At 38.7% G+C, this 22,228-nt stretch overlaps 2 protein-coding genes and 1 non-coding gene across 8 annotated transcripts; 2 read left to right on the forward strand and 1 right to left on the reverse strand.

Annotated features, from left to right (window-relative positions):
• The first annotated feature begins 75 nt into the window (after window positions 1-75).
• On the forward strand, window positions 76-8,162 carry ZWILCH (zwilch kinetochore protein). 6 transcript variants are annotated; one of them, XM_057430515.1, is made up of 16 exons: window positions 83-201; window positions 297-403; window positions 808-1,004; window positions 1,216-1,295; window positions 1,587-1,742; window positions 1,976-2,047; window positions 2,369-2,462; window positions 3,104-3,159; window positions 4,036-4,138; window positions 4,914-4,993; window positions 5,233-5,389; window positions 6,168-6,196; window positions 6,574-6,710; window positions 6,991-7,086; window positions 7,176-7,294; window positions 7,523-8,162. In XM_057430515.1, exons 1-16 carry the CDS (start codon window positions 172-174, stop codon window positions 7,531-7,533), a joined length of 1,524 nt encoding a protein of 507 aa, XP_057286498.1. In that variant the 5' UTR covers window positions 83-171; the 3' UTR covers window positions 7,534-8,162. The 6 variants fall into 6 exon arrangements, 4 of the variants coding, with proteins under 4 accessions (XP_057286499.1, XP_057286498.1, XP_057286497.1 ...); XM_057430514.1 differs by having other exon boundaries at window positions 7,179-7,294; window positions 7,773-8,162; XM_057430513.1 differs by having other exon boundaries at window positions 85-201; window positions 7,773-8,162.
• A 634-nt stretch (window positions 8,163-8,796) lies between these two features.
• LCTL (lactase like) lies at window positions 8,797-16,865 on the reverse strand (the record flags this gene model as incomplete). Its single annotated transcript, XM_057430522.1, has 12 exons — window positions 8,797-8,948; window positions 10,883-10,946; window positions 11,461-11,660; window positions 12,089-12,215; window positions 12,556-12,830; window positions 13,497-13,658; window positions 13,750-13,804; window positions 14,828-14,923; window positions 15,325-15,453; window positions 15,705-15,814; window positions 16,055-16,142; window positions 16,653-16,865. Coding segments are annotated over 12 exons (1,635 nt in total), but the record flags the coding sequence as incomplete, so codon positions are not given.
• Window positions 9,824-9,896, forward strand: TRNAV-CAC (transfer RNA valine (anticodon CAC)). The gene has a single exon. It is a non-coding gene; the product is annotated as a tRNA-Val (tRNA).
• Window positions 16,866-22,228: the final 5,363 nt, after the last annotated feature.

The raw sequence follows: 22,228 nt of genomic DNA on the forward strand, positions 1-22,228 counted from the left end.
TCGAATTAGTTACCTTTGCCATTTCTGGTATAAAAAATGTGCTGGAATGCAGTATTTACATGTAGTGTATTTTAAAAGTTTAACTGTTTTCTTTTTCAGAGTGATGTAGAGATCTGTTTGATTGGTGATAGTTGTGAAAGTCCCGTTGAAAGATTTTGGCATGGAAACACTATGATTTATGTTTTGCAGAAAGCAGTAAGTGTACGTGCTGTTGATTAATCCACACTTTTGAATTCCCATCAAGTATTTTCACACACCTTCCGTTTTTTTTACATATCTAATTATTTCTCTTAAAGAGACCCAGTGAAGACAGTGACTCCATGGAAGAATCAAAAGCAGATGCCTCTGTGCTTTTACCAAAGGAGAATTCTGGACCAGTGCCTCTTTCTGTCAGAAGAGCAAAGTAAGTGTCATCAGATGTCATATTTTTTTTGTCTCTCTTCCCAATATTCAGAACCTGTATTATTTTGAATCCCCCCAAGTTAAACTACGCATTAGTTGAGTGAGGAGATATGACTGCTTTTCATCTTGTAAGATGGCCTCTCCTGGCTAATAGTATTCCCACAAAGCACCTGAAGTCCAGGTATTGGGAAGGCACTTGCAAGCTGTCCTGTGAGGTCAGTGGGACTGGCTGGGTGTAGGAGAGCAAAGAAAGCTGTAACAAGAGGATTATGAGACTGCATTCTTTTTGCAGAATGATTTAATGTCCGCTAACAAAGTGTGATAAACACTGGTTCGGTTTTACGTAGGGTTGGATTTAGCTGTATTTTGCTGGCATCTTACTTTTTTCCCCATTTGTATTTTCAGACAGTTGATTTCCTTGTTTACCATGGTTCAAAATCCAAACATGACCCACTTGAAGCTAGGTGAAGTGGTTGTGCTTCCTCCCCTCTGGATAAGGTGTGACGGTTCTGATCCTGAACATACCTGTTGGCTTGGAGCTGAGCCTCTCAAAGCTGGAAACAAAATCATGGGGATCAATTTGCATATGGTTACATGTGATGGTAAGCTTATAATGACACACAATAAAATATGGAAGGCTTAAAACTGTGGGAATGTCGATGTAGCAATGCCAAAGTTGTCTGTTGTGGGGTGTTGGCTTGGTACTGCCTTGCTTTGAAAGTAAGGGAAGGTGGGCGGGGGAAGGAAAAAGAAGTTCTGAATTTGAATTATGCCAAATGTTTGGGTTTTTTTATTCTTTTTTTTCTTTCCTAGGTCCTACAGCTGATAAAACCTGTTTTGCAAACCTGGGAGAGCTCAAAATGCAACATAAAATAATGCATCATTCATCTGTCGTAAGTTTTTACGGTCTGTCAAGTTTCCAGTCTAAGTTTTAAAACTCTGGTTTTGGATTTATGATGCTGGTTTTGGGAAGCTTTATAGATTCTTTTTAAAAACTCACCTAAGTACGAGCCCATAATATAAGTCTCTCCTGAAGTAACATTTGAGCTCCCTGTGTTGTAATGAATTTTTCTGATATTAGCCCTTTCTGTGTGTGTGTGAAATGCTTTTAAAGTGATTTTTTTGCATGCATACGAACCAACCAGTGTTGTATTTTTTTTGATTTTTAAACCTGTTCATCCTAGGTGACAACAAAAGGATTTGCTCAGTATGAACTTCTCAGAGCTGCTGCACTGGAGGACACAATTGTAGAATCTGAAATCAATATCTGTGTTGATATTACATGGAATACTGTTGATAAGATTCTGGACACACCCCCACTAATTTCAGCTGCCACACTGGTAAGTCAAGAAGGAAGAAGCAAGCAAACCCGAGCTCTTTACACTACTCATGACATAAGCCATGTAAAGGATAGAAAATAAGCTTAACTCTTGATACTTGTGCGACTGTCTAAGCAACACAAGCGTTTAAAGTCTAAATTACCAGTTATGCTGAAATGCATTTCACTAATGACAGTTTTAGGACAGTTGGTTTCTAAGGCTTGACACTGACATAAACTTCCTGGAACTTTCAGAATATTGCCCTGGAGCCTGGGGACCCCAGAAGTCCTGTGTATCAGCTATACAGAGAACTGCAGTTTCTCCTTGTAAGTATAAGCGAGAAGTTTGAGTTTTGGGTTTACATGGAATGGTGATTTTTATGTGTTAATTTATTTAAAACTTCACCAGATGTTTCAAGGGTAACTTTTATTTTCGAATAAACTTTGAGTTCAGTTTTGGGAACCTTGAATACAAAGAGGACTCATGAACACCCAAGCCAGGAAATTCAAGAAGTTTCTGATATCATGGCTGGCTGTACAGAGAGAGATGTGTGATTCTTGGGGACGTTAACTGCTTTTTGAAGTATGACGTGCAGAACCTCACACAAGAACTGATTTGTGTTGTTTCGATGTTCATGCTGCCTTTAGGCTTTGGCTGAAGGTTTGAAGACAGGTGTGACCAAGTGGCCTGAGCCATTAGAGCCTGAATCTGCTGTTGAACTAGTCCAGGAATTTCTGGCTGGTAATTGCTGTTTCTTACATGGGGAGATGGGGAGGGAGGGATGGCACATTTCACAGAAGTAAAAGGCAATTCCACATGTGCCAAATGTCCGTTTGGTGGTGGAAAACTATTTTGATGATGTCTTAAAGCATACAAAATGACTTGTGAAAACTGTGGTGAACGCTGTGTGTCTTGTCAGAAGTTTTAAGGTACTAGAAACCAAATCTAATAAGGGAAGCAGACGCAGGGATGCAAAAGCTTCTCAAGTGCAACTGTAAAATTTTTGGTATGTAGATTAAGCTTGGACAAAAGATAAACCAGACAAAAACTCTTGAGAAATCATGTAGAAGAAAGCCAGACGCTTAACAGACCGCCTGCTGCTCCTTACTGCTTCCACACTGGCACTTCACAAGGCAATACTCAGATAACAGCATGTAGTAAAGGTATATGGCGAAAATGCAGGGCTTGTAAGAAATACTAAGAAATTCGATCTTCAGACTATGTCCTTGCCCAGTAAAACCCGTTTCTAAATGGATGCATTTGGTCTGTTAGCCATCTGGTCAGGGTATTTGTTTGTGATGATGTCTCTGGGGTTTTAGATGATTGGTTTGATTATACTTTTTTCTTCCATAGTGGTGAAATTTATTTTTCTCCTCTACTAGATTTAAAGAGGAAGCTGGATGGATGTTGTGTGTCTGGAAACAGAGATGGAATGGAGGTATATCTGATTTCCTACCGATTATTTTGTCAGCTTTTTACCCTTATAACCACTGTAGTTACTGCAAATTTTGACTTGCGTAATATCTTCTCTAATATATAGTATTTATGTTCTAGCATTAATTTGCTTTTCTTGACTAATGTAATGCTTTTGGGCCAATTTAATGGTATCAGTGGGGTATCTGTCTTATTTATCTAGGGGTTTGAGATATTCTAAAGCAATGGAGAAATTCAGATTTCCTTTTCAGTCTACAAGAAAAGATTTGGGCCTTTTCCTTATTGAAAGGGAACTTGTGTATCACTGATAAGCTAAAAATCGAATGTGTTTTGTATCAGCTAAACCGGAAATAATTAGGATGGGGATGACAAGAGTTTTTTGTTCTGAGAACCTATTTATGTATTCATTTTAGTCTCCAAGGGCACTGCTGGTTGTACATACAGTTATTTAATCATGTAAGTTCAGTGTAACACAGGTTGTTCTGAGCTAGTGCTTGCTAGGCTCTATTCTTGCTGTTTACCAATGCTCTATGGATCGTGTCATTGTAAGGAGAGAAGGATCATCTTGAGAGGTTTTTATTAGACAGTTTGTTTGAGCTTTACTTGGCTGTGATCCAAAGCCTTTCTGATGGTAGGTTTCACTTCATGGTCCAAAGGTAGCAATTATCCAATGTGATAGTTCTGAATGGAATTAGTCTCAGTTTTAAATAAAACTATGCTTCCAAACTACTATGCAGAGTAGTTTCTAGGTGGTAGTTTCCCTGGAAAAAGAGGAAAAATTAGTGATGCATCCTATTTTGATCTCTGGAGAAAAGTTAAATTCCCAAGGCCTTTCAACGTTAGACATCCTGTCTTACTTAAGACCAACTAACTTTTTTAGAAAATCCAATGTGACACAGAGGCAGTGGACAGTTCAATAAAATCTATCTTCAGTGAGCGAGGAGACCTGGATTTTGCTGAACAATTATGGTGCAAAATGAAATGTAAGTGTATTGTGGGGTTTTGCCTCATCTGGTTTCCATTAGTTCTTCTGTTCTCTGTGTCTACTATTCTGTGTTGCTTTCTCAGTGAAATGAATATGAATTTCTCTCGGTTTTAAGGACTAAGCTTTTCAGAAAATTATCAACAGTTTTGTCTTTTCCTCAAAGAGCCAATTTTAGGTATGTGAGTTGATTTACTTTCTTGCAACATAAAAAGGTAGAGCAACATCTAGCAGCAGATACTGTATTTCATTTTATTTGTAAAAGGTACAAAGCAATTGCTAACAGTCAGGTGCTCTAAAGCAGAAAGCTTTAGAAATTGTCTTTCTAGATCCGAAGGACATGGGACATCTTTTAAGTTGATAAAGCTGCATATAAATATCATTCTTGTAATACCATTCATGGTCCTTCAGTAAAATATATTTCTATTATTATTTTTTCAGATCACTTAACAGAAATAACTTTTGTTAAGCTGTTCCAGAGATTATAATAAGTCCTTTCTGTTTGAGGGATTGGCTTATGTATCTTTTTAATTGCATTCATTCCCCTTGAGTGCAGCAACTGTTCAGTTAAGTTTATAGAAGTGTGTTGATCTTCAATGTCTATAGAGAGAATGTAGCTAAAACGTGTTCTATGACAATCTGCCTCTGCTGTGTGCTGTTCTCCAGCAGTCATACACAGTTCAGTGGTCTCTTTTGGTCGTAGTTTCTTTAGAGTAACCCTTTTTAAAGTCATGATATGGATTGATAAAATATTGCACCCTTTTTTTTTCTTTAAGGTGTCAGTTCCTATCAGGAGTTGATGGCATGTTTCACACTGATCCTGGAATCCCTGGAACGTGGTGAGATACAGCCCTGGGTATGTATTTGTATTTAACAATAAGTTTGTACTTGTATTTTACAGTAAACATTAACATTTTGAGTTGTTTGAAGTACAGTATAGTTCTTGTCACTTTATTGCCCCTCATTTGTGTTGTATTGTTTTCAAGTTACTTTGAGGTGTCGCAGGTTGCCTCTGTGTCCGTGGTGGTGTACTTCTAACTGACGATTATGTTATTTTGTACAGTTACATCACAAGAAAACCTTTCTAATTTTCAGATTCATCAAGGGAGTAGCAGTTTGCTGAGCAAATTGATTCAACAGTCTTACCATGGAAAGATGGAGGCTGTTTCTCTCACTGGCATCACTCCAATTCAAATGCTCTTGGAGATTGGTTTGGATAAGATGAAGAAGGATTATGTCAATTTTTTCATAGGTAAGCCTGGTAGCTGTTAACATGGTTAGAATTCAAGAGGAGAGGTATTCTGTGCAGGAAACAATGATGGTTCGGGTAACCTCGATCTCGCTTCTGCTCCCATCTGCTGAAAGGCTGTTGCCAGCCTCCTTTGGTCATTGTACTTTGCAGTTGTATATGGCTGCAAAATTTAAAAAAAAAAAAAAAAAGTTTTAAAATAACTATAACTTGTATGATTGTGTGCTGCTTTCTCAAATTGAGATCTGAGTATTTCCCTATTATAATTTGGTTTAGGGTTGGCCTGGGTTCAGCTGTAAGTTATGTTTGTTCTTCCTAGCAGCTGGTGCAGTTCCTGAACCCAGGACAGGGGTGCTTTTCTGAATCCGTAGGAGGAGTTTGTGTTTTAACATTGTTATTAAACCCTTTCTTTTCCTTTATTGCTTCATTTCTTTCTTGCTTTGTCATCCTGTTTTCATTCTTCGTTTCACTTGCTTTTGCATTTTCACTATTTGTAAACCTGTATGTCGCAAGAAGAGGGGTTGTCTTCAAATATGTGGTTTCTTCACTGTGCAGGATTGGTTGTAAGTAAAAGAACAGCCCTACCATGTCACTTTACAGGTTTTTTTCCTTGTCTTTAATGAGTAATCATGTCAATAAATAACGTTGCAGTCCTAGTGACTCTTCTTTGGTAAAATTCCCCATTTGATTACCTGAATGGTATTTTTATTTCATCTGACACGATGTAGTAAGTTTTAATTTTGTTTTTTGTTTTTTTTTTTTTCTCCTGCTTATTTCACAGGCCAGGAACTTGCAACATTGACCTATTTGGTAAGATGCTTTATTTTTTAAGCTCTGAAAGCAGTGTAGAGTATACTTAGCTGATGGGGGGTTGCAGTCATTCCTGTAAGCTGAGAAACTGTATTGCAAATCGTGAGGATGGAACAACGTACCGCAGAAATATCCATGTTGTTTCGTTATTCATATATGACTTCCTAGGTATCTGATATGGGTGGCTGTCAGGCAGGACAGAGAACTTCTGTTCATACTTGGATAGCATGGAACATAGTTCTGAGTCTGCTGGGCTGTTCTTAAAATTTTGCCATCTCAAAAGAAGCAGGAAAATTATTTTAGTACCCTGAGACTGTGTTGTGTGCTTGTAGACATTGAGTGTCCAGTTAAGAGCAGAAGCTTTTTTGCTGTTCCAGGATTACTTCATTTCCACATCAGTGGATTTACAAGAACAAGTTCATCGTGTTCAAAAGCTTCACCATATGTTGGAAATAATGGTCAGCTGTACAGTCCTACTTCAGTTAAAACACGAGAACCTCTTCCCTTTGACACAGTAATTATTTCATTTTACTTCTTGCTCTTGAAATGACAATAAGAAATAATTCTTTTCAGCAGTTGTAAAGGCACTCTCTTTACAAAGCAGCCCTCCTTAATGTTGATGATAATGAGACTGCAGAAGGAGCAGCTGGATCTTCCTGCTTAAATTTTGCTTTGTGACTAAAATGGAAAATGAAAGGAAATAATAAAATCTGAGAGTATAGTTCATGTTACACAAGGTTTATGCAGTGCCGCATAAGCATTCCTCCAAAGTAACCAATTGTTGTCTATTGTAGAATCTGCATGAAGTATTATAGAGAGAATCCTCTAGATGAGAAGCATGTGTTTCAACTGCCCATCGGCTCGGCTCTTGTCAAGAAGTTCTATCAAGAGTAAGAGAACCCTCAATGTTTGCAGCATTAAAATTGAGATGTGACTGAATACCTTGACTGAATTTGGACTGGTTTTGGTATTCTCTCAGCAGTCCCCCAGAAGTGTGGAAGGTGGATATAAGTAGTGGGCATGGACCGAAGGAGGTTAAAACATCATGGCAAGTTAGTACTAATCCTCCAGTTGAACATATGACGTCAAACAATACAAGTAAGGAGTGTTTGTGGCAAAATGAAATAATAAAAGTAGACACTTGAATCAAATTTGGCTTTTATACTGGGTTCAGTGGGTCTGAGATTTTTCTTACTCAAGCTTGTCAGCTAAAGAAAAATGATGTTTTTTCTTTTATTGAAAGGCTGAAACGATATTTATAGAATGTGAGAGTTTCAGAAAGCAGTGACTTTTCTGCCTCTCACCTTTGCTGTGTTATGTTTTTAGAATTAAAATGACAGAAGCGTGAGAATGGGGAAGAATTAAGCATGTAGACTGGTACAGAAATAGCCTTTTGGGGTGAGGTTTGCTACAGGGTAATGCTTTGGTAAAGCTTTCCTGTCAGTTTTTGTCAGGAAGTGATTCTTACAGTAAAAGTATTGAAACCAGTTCTTGAAGCTGCTGCATGACCCAATCTCTACAATTTCTCTTTCCAAGGACAGTGGCTAATCCCATTTTTATTCTTTCTTTTATGCAGGTTTCTTATCCGATTCCACAGTTAATGCAAGCACCCAAGACAGAATGTATTTTATTACAGTGGTCAAGTGCAGTCAGGTGCATTTCAGATAAATGCGTGTTTCTCTGCAGGCAGGCCCTTGAAAGGTACAGTAAAGATGAAAGCTCAGTATTATCTGTGTCCCAACAGTATATTTAGAAACACTCTGTGATTTGAAGAACAATGCATCTGCCCGAGTTACTTGCTTTAGTGTGCTTCAAGTGTGACTGACATACATGGACATAATTCCTCTGTCTGCGTCCAGTTTGTTATAAATGTTGTGCAATAATGACTGTATGGGATAATTATTTTGAAAATATAGTAGATATTTTTGTTCACTTATTTACAAGCGTTCAATAAAGTGTTGCACTTTGGGGTTTCAGATCTTTTTATTTAAGAATGTGGTCAGATAATGTTCAAAGGGTGAATTAAGCCAACAGAACAAGCAATACTGTCATGTTTTCCTGGTGTCAAGTGCCATTTCATCCTCCAGGTATATCTGGAAAGCTGTTCAGGGCAGTGTGGACTTCTGACAGTTAGGTTTCCTTTGTCCCTGTACTTATACATCGAAGTATTCTTGGATTTACTTCTCTCTCCAGATTATTTTTTCCCCTCAATACGAACTGAATTATTTTAACAGTTTTCTTGCATACTTTTGCTGATTTTCTTCAGCATAATTGGTTGGGCATAAGCATTGAAGTATGTTGGGATCATAGTTGCATGTGTTATGTTGATAGTTTGATGTTTTGGTAGTGCAACTTGAAACAATTACATAGTATAGCGTATGCTGATTAAATAATAAGAGACAAATGTTTTGCACAAAAAAAAAGTTATTGATAAATAGGAGTAAGGAATCCCCAGTACTCGTGATTCTTAAAATCTATAAATCTCTATAATTCCTGGTTTATCCTCAGTAAATTTTATCTCTTACCCTTTCCTAATGTTCCATTCTGCAGTGGTAGAAAAGAGGTGCCTGTGGTAAACTCAAGCCCAGTTGCACTTATTCATTAGGCAAAATGAAGGTGTGTCTAAGCATGCAACTTTAATTGTGATTTCGAAGGTAGAATATTAGTAGGACAATACTGATGAGTATGCAGAGTGTGAAAACTGTGGGAAGAACAATCTCTGTCGCCATTTCCATGTGAGCAATCAGGGAATCTAAAATTTGAATGAATAATAAACAAGATATTTAATCTACTGGAGTATACTAATTCTTAGAGTTAAAAGATTAAGGATTTTTTTTAACATTTATTGTTAAAATTACTTTGTTAAATGTTAACTTTGACAAAAACAGAAAAAAATCTGTAAGTCTGCAAAAGCTGGAGCAAATCCATGATAGTTTTCCCTCTTTTTAATTTCTGAAGACATGGCAGTATTCAAAGGGCTGCAAATACCGTGCTTACCATGAGTTAGCTTCAGTGCATTAGCAGTATTCTACTGTTACTTTGATTTTTGTTTTCCCCACCCCAAGAGAAAGGTAGAAAAAAAGTTGTCAGAGAGAAATCCTCAGGAAGTGCTTCAGCCTTTTCATGATTTTTCTTTAAAAAAGTCAAATGGGTTTTATTTTGTAGTATTTTACTCCACAAATAAGCCTTAAGGAGGTCAGTATGCAGTTAATTCACACAGAATGTGTAACTCAGCAGCTGAGGCCAAGTAGGATACATTCAGGATGATTGCTTTGACCTTTTCTAGCATGTGGAATTTATCTCATCCTCCTTCTGAGACTTTATAGTGCTTATTTAGTCTTTCCTAAAAGTTTCAGAAACCCACTGTGCTAGACTAATTCTAGTTCAGGAACTGTGAAAGGTCCTCAATTACTCTGGGAAGGTCTTGACTGAGATGTGTTAGCACTGTGGGAACTGCAAGTAAAGTCTGCTGCATTAGGTATTCTTCAGCAGCTGCTGGAACTTGTGGTGTTGTTAGCTTTGTTACCAGGAGTATGAAAGATCAGAAATGTGGCTTGATACTACTTTAGGCAAGTCCTGAGCCCATTTTTTTATAGTTCCATTTTATGTAGCAGTCAAATGTGGTGGGTTTCTGTAGTGTAGTGGTTATCACGTTCGCCTCACACGCGAAAGGTCCCCGGTTCGAAACCGGGCAGAAACAGCCCTCCAATACTCTTATTTTGCCCGTGCAATGCTTGAGGCTTGGGCAAGAGTGGCTGGAGAAGCTGCTCGGTGGAAAGTGACCTGGAGGTGCTGATTGATGGAGCTGAACATAAGCCACCATGTGACCAGGCAGCCAAGAAGGCCAACAGCACCCAGGCTTGTATCAGAAATAGCGTGGCAGCAGGAGTAGGGAAGTGAGGGCAACAGAGCTGGTGAAAGGTCTGGAGCAAAAGTCTGATGAAGAATGGCCGAAGGAACTGGGGGGGGGCGTTAGTCTGGAGAAGACTCAGGGTGGACCTTATCACTCTCTACAACTACCTGAAAGGAGGATGTAGTGGGAGTCAGTATTTTCTGCTAAGTAACAAGCAATAGGACTAGAGGAAATAGTCTCAAGCTGCACCAGGGGAGGTTTAGACTGGGTATTAGGAAGAATTTCTTTGTCCAGGAGGGTGATCGGGTATTAGAACAGCCTGCCCAATCACCATACCTGGAAGCGTTCATAAAACATGTACATGAGGGCCTTAGTGACAGGGTTTAGTGGTGATCCTGGTAGTACTGGGGTAATGGTTGGACTTGATGAACTTAAAGGTTTTTCCAAACTGGTGGATTCTATGATTTAGAGATTTTTCTGTCTGCAAGGTTGTCTTGATTTCTCTGGGTTTGGCTTGTTTGAAAGAGCATTTAGCACTTTTAGCATCTTAAGGAGAATACTGTCATCTCCAGCCTTAATTTTAAATAGTAACTCCTTCATCTGTGTATGCTGTTAACATGCAAAGTTGATCCACTTAGCTATGGTGACTTTAGTGGGAGAGAGTGAAGACAGACATTTCTTGAGAGGCTTATTTTATTTGAAAGCTGTTGTGCTTTCAGGGAGAAAATATCTTTTAGGGTCTAGTAACAGAAGCATTCTGTTACTCTGCTGAGAAATCTAAAGTTAGAAAACCATGATATGCTTTTCTAAAACAGAACAGAAGGCACAATTACCTGTAGCGAGGCTCTGGTGTGTGGTGGAGCAGGAGTCCATGGCTTCCCCATACCAGCTGTCCACCTGAGAAGGTTGATTAAACTGTAAGACTGTTTCATTTTCAGAAGCTTCTTCTCTGTCCCTGAGCATTTGCCCATTACAACTGTCTTGAACCTATTTTATTCTGTCAACACATGATTTTCTGAAGGTTTATGTTTATCTCTGTGATTTTTATTGCAATGTATTTTTTTATAGTTAATTGTTTAATAACATTTTTAAAAGCACACGGTATATTCCATATTCTGATAAGGCAGCACATGTGTAATTTTCTGCCTAGAAATCTGATAGTAACATGATTTCAAATCTCAAAGCACATCAGTAAGTCCCATTAGAGTTTGTGAAATGCTTTAGAAACAGTATCTGAGGCTGTTTCCATTTTGTCTCTGGAGGTCTGTGTATTTAACACATCTCTGATTTACAGAACCCAGGTGTTGTTTCAAGCACTGCATTCATGCAAGTTGTTTCCCAAAATTCAAGGTGATATTTGCCCATATATCAAAGAGAAAGAGAAAAGAATAAAACTAGCAATTGACATCACCTCTCTTGGGTTTGGGAATCCATTTGCACTGATAATCTTTTTATAATAGTCAGAAGATGCTTTTGGGTATCGTGGTTTGTTCTTGTTTTTGAAATCAATGTGATAAAATCCAAATCTCTCAGAGAAGCCTTTGTTCCATTCAAACTTATCCAGAAGTGACCAGGCAGTATAGCCTTTGACATTTACACCATCATTCAGAGCTGTAAACAGAATAGAAATGATTCTGTTAAACTTGTTGCCTGTATTTGTCATCCTTAAAATCTGGTTCTGTAGGTGGTTTGTTTTATACCAGAAGGAGCTGGGGAGGAGGACAGGACAATGGTTAATGTGAAGTAGTTTAGATTGTTTGAAAATGCTTCCTTTAGCTTAGAGATACCAGAGCTCGTAGATGTAATTTCTCCTTTCTAAAAGTGGAAACTGATGATCTATTACAGTATTAAATCTCATGTAGGCTATTATAGTTATCAGCATCACTACATTTGGCTGGGTTTTCAATTCTGTGGAAAATTATTAGTCTACTTTGTCCATTTAGATTTGTGAGTATTTATTTCTCTATGATGTAAAAAATTAATCGGAAGGTGAAAACACTCAGAAAGCTCACACACTAAAAAGATGTTTTTAAAGTTACCTTTGAGTATTTCATTAATATATGCTTTCAGATACTCTATCCTCCATTCATCACACAGCTGAGTACACTGTATCTTTTCAGAAACTCCGTTCTCTGTCACATAAATGAGAGGGTTCCCGTACTGCGTCTGCAAACAAAGATGGTTTTAGACTGGTTCATATAAACAAAAGCATCCTATACAGAACACAAGACTTAGAAAATCATTTTTTATGCATTTTACTTGATTTTTCATCCTAAAGGTAATAGTAAGTAAATGTGTAAGTAGGAATTTAACTTAGCTGTTTTTTCATTTTGAAGTTACTCAATTCTGTAGTTTTCTGAACTGAAATCAAGGTGGCAAAGAAACTTCCCAGTATGACCAGACACATGTAGGTGAAAAAGTTGACAATCTAAAATGGTGTAAGTGTAGTTCCTGCATGTAACCAGCATCTTGTTTTTCTCCTTTTAAAGATTTACTCTATAATCACCTTAATGAAGTTGAGTAATCTTCTGAATCCCCAGGGCACAAAATATAACCATTTAGGTCCTGGAGCTGGCCATTTTGGGTCCACCAGTTCAGCCAGATCATAGTCAGTGTGGTAACTGGGCACTTGTAGAGAAGGAAAGTTCTTCTGTAGAACATAACGAGTAGTAAAATGGCCTATTCCCAGGAAATCCAATGTGCCTTTAATGTAGGTTTTCTCTTGTGCTGAGAAGGTTGGTAGTCTTGAGGTCCCCAGGCCCTGCTGGGCACTTTTCTTACCTATTAAAGTAATTATAGGAAACACCTGAGAAGCACAGAGATTTGGTTTCTTTACCTCGCCAACAGTAAATGCTGCTTTCCTGAACTTGGTGTTAGTAGAGGGCAGTTTAGTTTGATTGCTTTTTGAAGATGAAATAATCTTTCACACTTTGGGTACCATACATGAAGAAGAAAGTGAATTAAAGTGATTAGGGTTTTTTTCCAAAGAGCATTGATAAATGTCAACAGAATGCTTGGAAAGGAAACATCACAAGAAGTGCTTTGCTGCTGGGTATGTTGTCTACTTTCTTCATCCTGTGTAACAAAGGTAGTGGAAGAACCCTATAGAAATGCAAGCTGTAGCGATGGAAAACTACTGGTTCTTTGTTTTTTATGTTAAAGAAAGATATTTAAGAACTCCTTATCTCAATCAGGGCACTAAAATGGACTGTGACTTGAAAAGTGAAGTATTTGCTTCCTTTCCAGTTTGGAGCACTGAGATAAGCAACTGTTGGACTCAAGAGCAGCTCAACATAGTTCTAGCGTGTCCCCTAGACTGCTGAGGACTTGTTGTTGCTTAGCCTTGCCTCTCCTGTGTCCTCATACTGGACTAAACTACATGGTGGTCATTGTAATATGCTGTAAATGTAGAATTTCCTCATGTTATAGTTGGTTACTGGGACTTACCTATGTAATTCTTCATAACTTCTGGATAGTCTCCTTTGTAAATCGGATTTGCGAACCATCCCAAATGGAACTGTATGTATCTTTCAGCAGCAACTTTGTCTGTTTGGCTGTGTGGATCAATAGGCTCACCCCAGCCACTTGTTAGGGAAATTCCAACCGTACCTTAAACCACAAAGCAACAATTCTGCAGTTTACATAATCTTTACTACACTAATATAAATAGAAGCATAATCACAGAATGAATCTTTATTACCTTGCTGCTCGCTATGCCATGTGTCATTGTAGGAGTGCCATACCTTTGCATGAGCCTGGAAGTTAAAGAAAATAGATCATGTGCACATTTTAATCTTATGCCGTAGTCAGTGCTGAAAGATCAAGAGCAGGTTTTGCACCGTGTGTTTAAAATATCACATAATTTTTTATATATATAGTGGGAGCTTTCATTTCATATAAAATGTCAAAAAAGCATTTTGCATGATTTCTTCCCTAAATCCCAGGAGGTCCCTATGAAGGTAATAAAAATGCAGTGTAGTGTATGTCCAGTGTCCCATCTTTGGATGTCTTTGCCTAATTTATTCAGGCAAGTCAAAGTTCATTTTCAGGAGAGCTAACGTTACTCAAGTTGTTTGCAAAAGTCAAGTTCATTTCAGAATTCGAGTTCAAAGCTGTTGGTCAGGATTTTTACTCCTTGGTTCTGGAGTAACCTGGGTCTTTTGTTACTCACCCAGTTTGAAACATACTGTAAAAGAGATATTTAAATTATAAAGAAAACGTAAGTTGTTGCAAGTGTCATATCAAGCTCCTGGTACACCATGCTACACCTCGGTGCTGGTGGTTTAAATCGGGTGATAATTGCAATGGACTAGTTGGAAATTGTGGTGTCTGTAAAGAAAGAGGCTAAGCACGCACACACACACACACACACACACCCACACAGCCTCCACAACTAGTTCCAGTCCAGTTCTTTATTCGCCATAGCGTATAGATATGGGTCTGAGCTATGAAGCCAAACAGCACCACATCAATCACAGTGACTGTCTTCAGCCCCTATAAATTCCATTCTATAAACAATCACTTCTCAGGCTGTTTCCCAGCCCGACCTTGCACCCATGCACACAAACACTCCCTGGCTTGCTCAAGACCCAGGTGCACTATCAGCAATTCTTTAATTATCCACATAGCGGAAACAGGACGGCTTACAGTTCCCACAGTGTACTAGCTGGAACTTACATCAGTGCAAAAGTGTATTTCCATTTAAAGAGCAGAATCAAAAAACATAAATGATCTGCTAAAACCTCTTAATTCACACAGAATTTAAAGCATGACTTTACTTTAATTAGATGGTGTGCTGCTTTGTACGCGCCGCATCCACCAAGCTTCAGTCCTGGCGCATGTTCTCCTGTGTCATATCCCTTTACAGCAACTGCCTGCAAATACATAGAGTATTTAGAGTGAGTTAGTCTCTGAACAGCAGCGCTAAAGATTTTGCTGCTGTGCTATGGACTCGAATCCTCTGCTCTCCTGTATGGTTCGTTTCTCTATCCTTTTCATTCCCCTTTTTCTCTCACCTCCCCTTGACTTCAATGTACAGCCTCATTGCTTGGTTGATAATATACTGTGGCTTATTGGAAACAACGTGTTGGTGACTGTAATTTCATATCTTAAAACTCTGTCCTTGTGCAGAATCTGGCCACTGAGATTCTGGGGCAAAGTGGCTCCCTTTCCTTCTCCCATTTTTAACATACTTTCCTGTAGTGTCATTTCCACAGAATTTTGGGAACAGGACTATGTAATGGGAGTGATTGGAAGGAAAGCATTGATAACTTACCCAGGGGTCACTAAAAGTAATCCAGTGTTTCACACGATCACCAAACTTCTCAAAACACAGATTTGCATAATCATTGAAATAATTTATCATGCTTATATTTTGCCAGCCCCCGTACTTTTCGTGAAGAACCTTTGTAAAGAAGAATGTCAAGAATCAATAATGCTATTTAGAGTTTCACCTGCCTGTTAAAAAAGACTTACTTATATTTCAGTAGCTGACAAGATTTTTTGATCTTCAGTGTATATAAAATGCAGATTAATAGAAAAGAATTCTAAGCATACGTAAGCATGTAGCCATCTTTAGTCATTTTTCTAACTCCATATAAATTTCCTATCAGAAGCATTTATATTAACATTTCACTTACTTAAACATTATCTAACCTGTGGGAGATCCCAGTGGTAGAGGCTCACAATAGGGATAATGTTGTTTTCCAGAAGACTATTAATTGTATCATTGTAGAACTGTATTCCCTTCTCATTCACTTGCTCTGCTGATGAAACACACAGACAAGGAATTACCTGGATTAGTTTTCAAATAGCTGGAAGAATAGAAACCTCAACATTTTAACTGAGGCATTTTACATTACAGTGATGGGTGTGCTTCAACAGATGGGTAATGGTTAAATTCTGTTCTGAGGACAAAGAAACAGAAATCTGCTTAAAGGCAATGTTAAACAACTATGGAATGTCCGCTAATGCTGGTAAGAATGTGGTGGAAATGTTTTGCTTACTTTTAATTCCAGTGGGCATAATCCGAGGCCATGAGATAGAGAAGAGATAGTGATTCACTTTCAACTCCTTTAATAACTGAATGTCATCCTGTGAAAAGAAAACCCAATTAACATATCTCTAGTCTAAGCAGAGTGACTCTACAGTTACTCGTTTGTCTTTAATAGTACTGAATGCAGAAAATCTAGAGGAGTTGCCCAAAAAAAGAGGATTCTGTCAGTTATTTTCTGCATTTGCTTTGAGATGATGGCTCTTTCTACTTGTGTGCTTTTTGACTATTTTTTCCTTGACTCTAAAGTCCTGTAATGTTTTGTGTTAACAACTGTGGAAGCATGTTTTCACCATCAAACAGGGGACAGAAAAATGAGTTGAGATATTCTGCAGCACGATTATGTTAGTCAGAATTTGCAATGAGAATGTTTTAACAAATATAAATCTGTAAATCTTGACTTCAGACATCTCAGCTTAGGCACAAACCCACAAATCCGGGCTTTCATTTACTGTCTCGTCCTGGAGTTAGCACGAAGAATAAATTCAGCAATAAATATCATGACATGGCTCCAGAACATTTCTAAAGGTGCATTTCCTCTTTAACGATACCTTAACTTTGTAGTAGCCATCACATGCTGAATCTCCTGTTTCATTTCTGAACACTTTCCCTTTCTTGTGAGTAAAAGCATCCCAGATACTTGGTCCTTTCCCATCCTTGTCCCAGGCCCCTTCAGTTTGGTACGCAGAACTTCCAACACCCCATAAAAACCCTGAAGGTAAAAAGAAGTGAGTCAGGATCTCAACATTCCCCTGCCATGGTCTTCATACTAAATTTTCATATGAGAAAGTAATCGATACACCTTCAGAGCTGTGTGTGAACCGAACATAACTCTGTGCCTAGTGAAGAGGCCAATGTTTTCTATGTGAAACTTTAACAGTGCATTAAAAATGATTGAAAATGTGGTATAGACCAAAGGGGTCCTTTTCTCATGCACTGAAAAGGGAATCTAATTCTTTCACATATTTAAATCTTGTTTCTGTTCTTTTGCAGTGTTGAGGAAGTGCATTGATAGTGTGGCAGAAATGCCTTGCTGTCAGAAAAAATCAGTTTCCTACATTTCTGCTAGTTTTCATGGGGTTTTACAGAGATTGCAAGTGTAGCTGTTGTTATATAAAACACGTACAAAGATTCTGGATTATTTTCCTAGTTTTATACAAAAGGACATGGTTAATCCATTTTATAAGTCACTTAAAAACGTGAAAACAAATCAGTGCCTGTATCATTTTAGTTTTGGTTTTGGTTGAATGAAATGCATGTGTATAAATTCATGTTGAAGAAAGAACGAGGTTTCATAAAGCGGTACTCATGGGTGGATTAGATAACACTAAACAGATTGGAACAAACACAATACAACTAGTTCACTCATGTTAGTTTCTTAAGTTAGCTGCATCACAGAGGATGTGTTTAGTTGATAGGTCTTCACTGTTCGTAGATAGTGAAAAAAGAGAAGAGTTCTCGGGTGTGATTTGTCACTCTGCATCTTAATCACAGACAGGAAAGGGAGATCTGAATATAAAATATTACTCTATTAGCATTTACTCAAAGTTTACTGGTTTAAGTGACTATATGAAGAACAGAGTTAGGTGGATTCCTGTATCCCCAGAGCTAGATGCTCATGATGTTAAAGTATGCATTCTGCAAGATGCTGAATGTTTGTTTCTGCCGTTTCCCTGGAAGGACAAGGAAACCCTTTTAGTAGTTTCCTTGTGCAAACACACAAGTCGATCTAGAGCATTATAAACCCCACAACCAACCGTAGTTCAAAAGTACCATTTGGAAAAGTGCCATAATAGAAGGAGCCTGAATTATTCTTTGTCCACTGGAAATTCTCAGCTGTATCCAGCCGTGTTATTGGCACAAGCATATACCATAGTCTCAGAACGTAAGTCTTCATCACTCTTAATTTCCCCACTGCCAACTGTCCTCTGCCAGTTCCCACCTGGTAAAATAGAAGAGCATTGTCAAGTGTTGCCACCCTACAAAGTAGGCTTAGGGTGATCTAAAGGGAAGAGCTTATTTTTTCTGCTGAATGGCTACAAAAGCAGTGCTTGGGTGAAATGGAAGATGCAGTCAAGCTTCTGGCAGGGTGATGAAATGAGGGAAGAATGAAGTGCAAAATTAGAACTATTAGAAGCATTCTCTGCATGTTTGCTATAACATTACTCATCTCTACTATATTCTAAATTCTCCTTGTTGGAAGCTGTTTTGTTCTGAATGCCACTGTCCCACTAGTGTCAGTAAAACTCTGCAAACAGTGGCTGTGAGAAGCAAGAAGTAAAAGTGATTGTGCTTCTAGCATCTTGCCAGCTACATATGTAATGGAAAAAAACCTTGTGGAAGTTGAAAAGGAAAATTAACAGTTGTAGGTGTTGCAGTTTTAATAATTGCAGCTTTTATCTTGATGATGTCCCTTTTATGCAGCTCCAGCATCAACTTACAATTTTAACTGGGTGGATGCCAGGTTGGACAAGGCCTTGGGTGATATGATTTAGCGTAAGGTGTCCCTGCCCACGGCAGGGGGGTTGGAACTAGACGATCTTAAGGTCCTTTCCAACCCTAACGATTCTATGATTCTATTCTATGAGCAATTCTATCCATTTTAAATAAAGTTGCAGGAGGGCTTTGTAGGACAGTATCACTTTCCCCAGGTGTATACAGTTCCCAAAAGACGTGTTTAACTTTCCTGAGCTTCTGTTGGTGGATTTGAAGATGGGGTTAGAAAGTGAGGAAAAGTAGAAAAAATATTAAAAATAATCATATTTTGCATTGCAGTGTTGTATAAAAAGTAAATACATCTGGAGCTTTGGAAAGCAAGCTGGGATTACAGGATTGGACATGTACGCTGAGACAAGCAGTTAACAGCCTTGAGCATCCCAAGAGCAGGTAAATGTTCTGAAATACCACATCCTATAATTCTGATAGAAATAATTTCCGTACTTTAACAATTGCCAAGCACAAAAAACACATTTTTAAACAAACACGATTTTACAACACTGTATTGAAGTAAATAATCTAATTTTATGTGCAGTTCATTGTTGAATATTCTATTAATCTTCTTTTCAAATAAATACTTGCTTTTTGGAACCCTTCATTGCTCTGGTTTTCTGCAAAATACGAATACAGTAGAAGAAGCAGCTACCTGAATAGTGCAGAAAGGTTCATCAATAGTGCAAAGGTTCAAATAGGGCAGAAGTTCAAGCTTAAAGCTGGTGGTGTAAAACATCCTTTTGACTCTTGTTCTGTAGTAACTGTATTACCTCCTACCTTGATTATAGATTGAGTTATTTGAATTCCCCCCCCCCTCCCCCCCATTTCTGGCTTACCTGGTGTTCTTCCCAATAGATGTGTCCCAGCCAGGAGATTCCTCTGAAGTGCCAGAAATTTACCAGGGAATTCAGAATAAATTTACTTTCACAGGATAATTGCATGTAATTAATCCAGCTGTCACAAAAACTCGGGAGAAACATCTAGTTGAAAACAGCATTTTGTTCACTTACAGCTAAAACAAAAAAGAACAATCCTTTTGTATTCACGGTGAATGCTGCAGGAAAAGGTTTAGCTTAACCATATGAACCTTTAGCAATGATTTTCCTTTGTAAGCAAAATTAGCTTTGCGAGTGATCTATACATCCATACATAATTGCACTTGCTCTTGAATGAGGTGTCTGTAGATATTTTTCTCTTGTCTGATGTCTGATTCCTAGATGGGATTTGGCAGAGAGATGTCACTGGGAGATTTTGTGAAGTCAAGAGTTTTGTGTTTATATGGCATAATATGGAATCAGGTATTCAGAATCCAGGCTTGAAAGTTAATATGCTTTTTTATTTTCTCTTGTTTCTAGAAGTCCTTATGGTGATATCTTTGTGGAAAAAAACAACTCTTCATGCCTTAGAGGTCAGCTGTTCAGCTTGAGCTATGGCTGTTCCTTCTAGTTCTGTGAGTTATCATTCACTCCTCCCGTAAAGGTACTATTCATTGAAAGGACTATGAAACAAGCAAACCCATTGCTAGGGCTTGCTGGGCTGAAAACATGTGGGTTTGGGCATTGCTCACCTGGCTTCCAGGAATGAAAAGCCTTTCTGTGCTGAGAGAGAAGAGGCTGAGCCTCCCAAGAGACAGGTACTGCTTCTGTGCAGGAGGGCTGAGGTAGGACAGAGATGATGCAGAGGGAGCCTCTGGACAACACTCGTGCAAAAAGATGTGTGAACCTGTCACCAACCCACCCTAAGCAAAAGGGTTTGTAAGCAAAGGGAGGCTTGCAGGGAAAGTAGGAAAAACTCCAGTTCTGTTGACTCTAGGGAGCTGGGAATTCTCTTTCTCCCCTCCGCAGTGCACCATTGTAGCCGCCTGACACTTGGGCTTTCTGTGGGTGGGTGACTCCTGACTGTGGAAGCTGCTATCTCTAGGCCTTTGTTGCTGTACAGTTTGCAAACAAATTCCCATTCATTTATTCAGCTACTCAGGTTTGTGTTTTTTTAGAGCAGTACTGGTGCCCTCTCGTGGTCAATGTCATGAAAGAGCATTAACATTAAAAGTGTTCTTTGGTAGTGTAAGATAGGTGATGGCACTGCAGTTCATACACTGCCTCTGATCTCAGAAGTGAAAAAGTGCATTGAAACTCCAGAAGGAATATTCTCAGCAGCTCCTTGCTTACCCATGCAGGTCTCTTGGTACACGTGCTTAACTTCCTGCTCATTAGGATGGACCTTTTTCAAGCATAGAGGAGGTGATCCTTGAAAATCAAGCAGCTCATGCACTTTGTGATTTGTGATGCACATAAAGGGCAATATTTATACACAGGTAAGCCTACTGCAGGTGAGCCTGGTGCTTACAGCACATTTTAAAGTACTTGCTGTACATTTGGCATGCTTCCATCTCTCACACAACTGGGTAGGGCAGGGTGCAGGAGTCACAGCACTGCTGTATGATGCTAGAGTTGTTGGGATGATTAAGGGTGTGCATTAGTAATTCAGTGTTAAATCACAACTGCATCTCAAAAACAAAGGCTCTGGTGTGTAGGAGAGAGAGTGACTATTCAGAGAACTGACAGTGGAAGCAGACACAGATCACCCCTCTTTATGGATGAGGAGCACAGGGAGTTTGTGTCAAGCCAGGATCTGCACTAAGATCTCTTGGCTCTCTGCCCTGTGCCATAGGTACAAGCCAGTCTGCTGCTTTAGGGACTAGGTTATACATCACTGAAGTCCTTTGATGAATTGTCACTGACTTCAGTGGTCAGCAGGAGTAAGCCCTTGGCGTGCATGAAAACAGGATTCTTTCAAACTCCATTTAACAGGGACTTCTAGAAACGTGATACTGTTCCACTCTAAGTTGTGCTTACATGGGTTTTCTTCTCTTAACACAATCTTGTTCTGTGATGTTGATTCCCAGTTTCCTGCAGAAAAGCCCAACTTTACAAAGAAAAAAAAAAGTCATGAGATATTTACATTGCTACAACTTGGTAATTTTTTCTTCTTGTTTCATCTTGGAAAAGTTTTATTAGCAGCAGCTTTTAAAACGTGCCAGAAACACATCAAGGCTATAAAATCTCTTACTTTGTTTTATTGGTAAAAAGAATGTTAGAAAAATGTACTCAGTGGAGTCCATCCAGAATTGCTAAGTGACTGCAGTAAAGTAACCTGGAAAGTGGGTTGTACAACTGGCTTCCTACAGCGAGTTGTGAAGTCAGGGCAAAGTCATGACTGGCTCGGGTCACAGTTTATCTGCTGTTCACTTGTCTGCAGCCTGGGGTGGATCTTCATCCATAAATGGTATAGATATTTCTGTATTGTCTTGCTGTGGGATACTGTGTGATCGTATCACAAAGACTTTGGCACAAACCCCACTATATTAAAGGAACTGATACTTCTCCCACTTTATTTTCTCTCTGTCCTACACTTCATGTTGAGAAACCTCTTATCTGCAGATAGACAACCAGAGATGGAGCTCCCCAGTAGCAGATACCATGAAACTGGTGTTGATTTGAGTTTTGCTTTAGCCTTTATGTTTTGCCTAGGCTGATGAAAAAGTAGAAGCTGTCCTTCCTAATTCCCTGGCAGCAGTTCAGACAACTAGACCTAATTATCCTCGTACTATTATGACCTATCTCCCCAGCTTCCTGAT

Source organism: Pezoporus wallicus, unplaced genomic scaffold (genome assembly GCF_028554395.1).
Source record: "Pezoporus wallicus isolate ANWC-B61680 ecotype Strahan unplaced genomic scaffold, APGP_CSIRO_Pwel_v1 contig_14831, whole genome shotgun sequence".
Lineage (NCBI taxonomy): Eukaryota > Metazoa > Chordata > Aves > Psittaciformes > Psittacidae > Pezoporus > Pezoporus wallicus.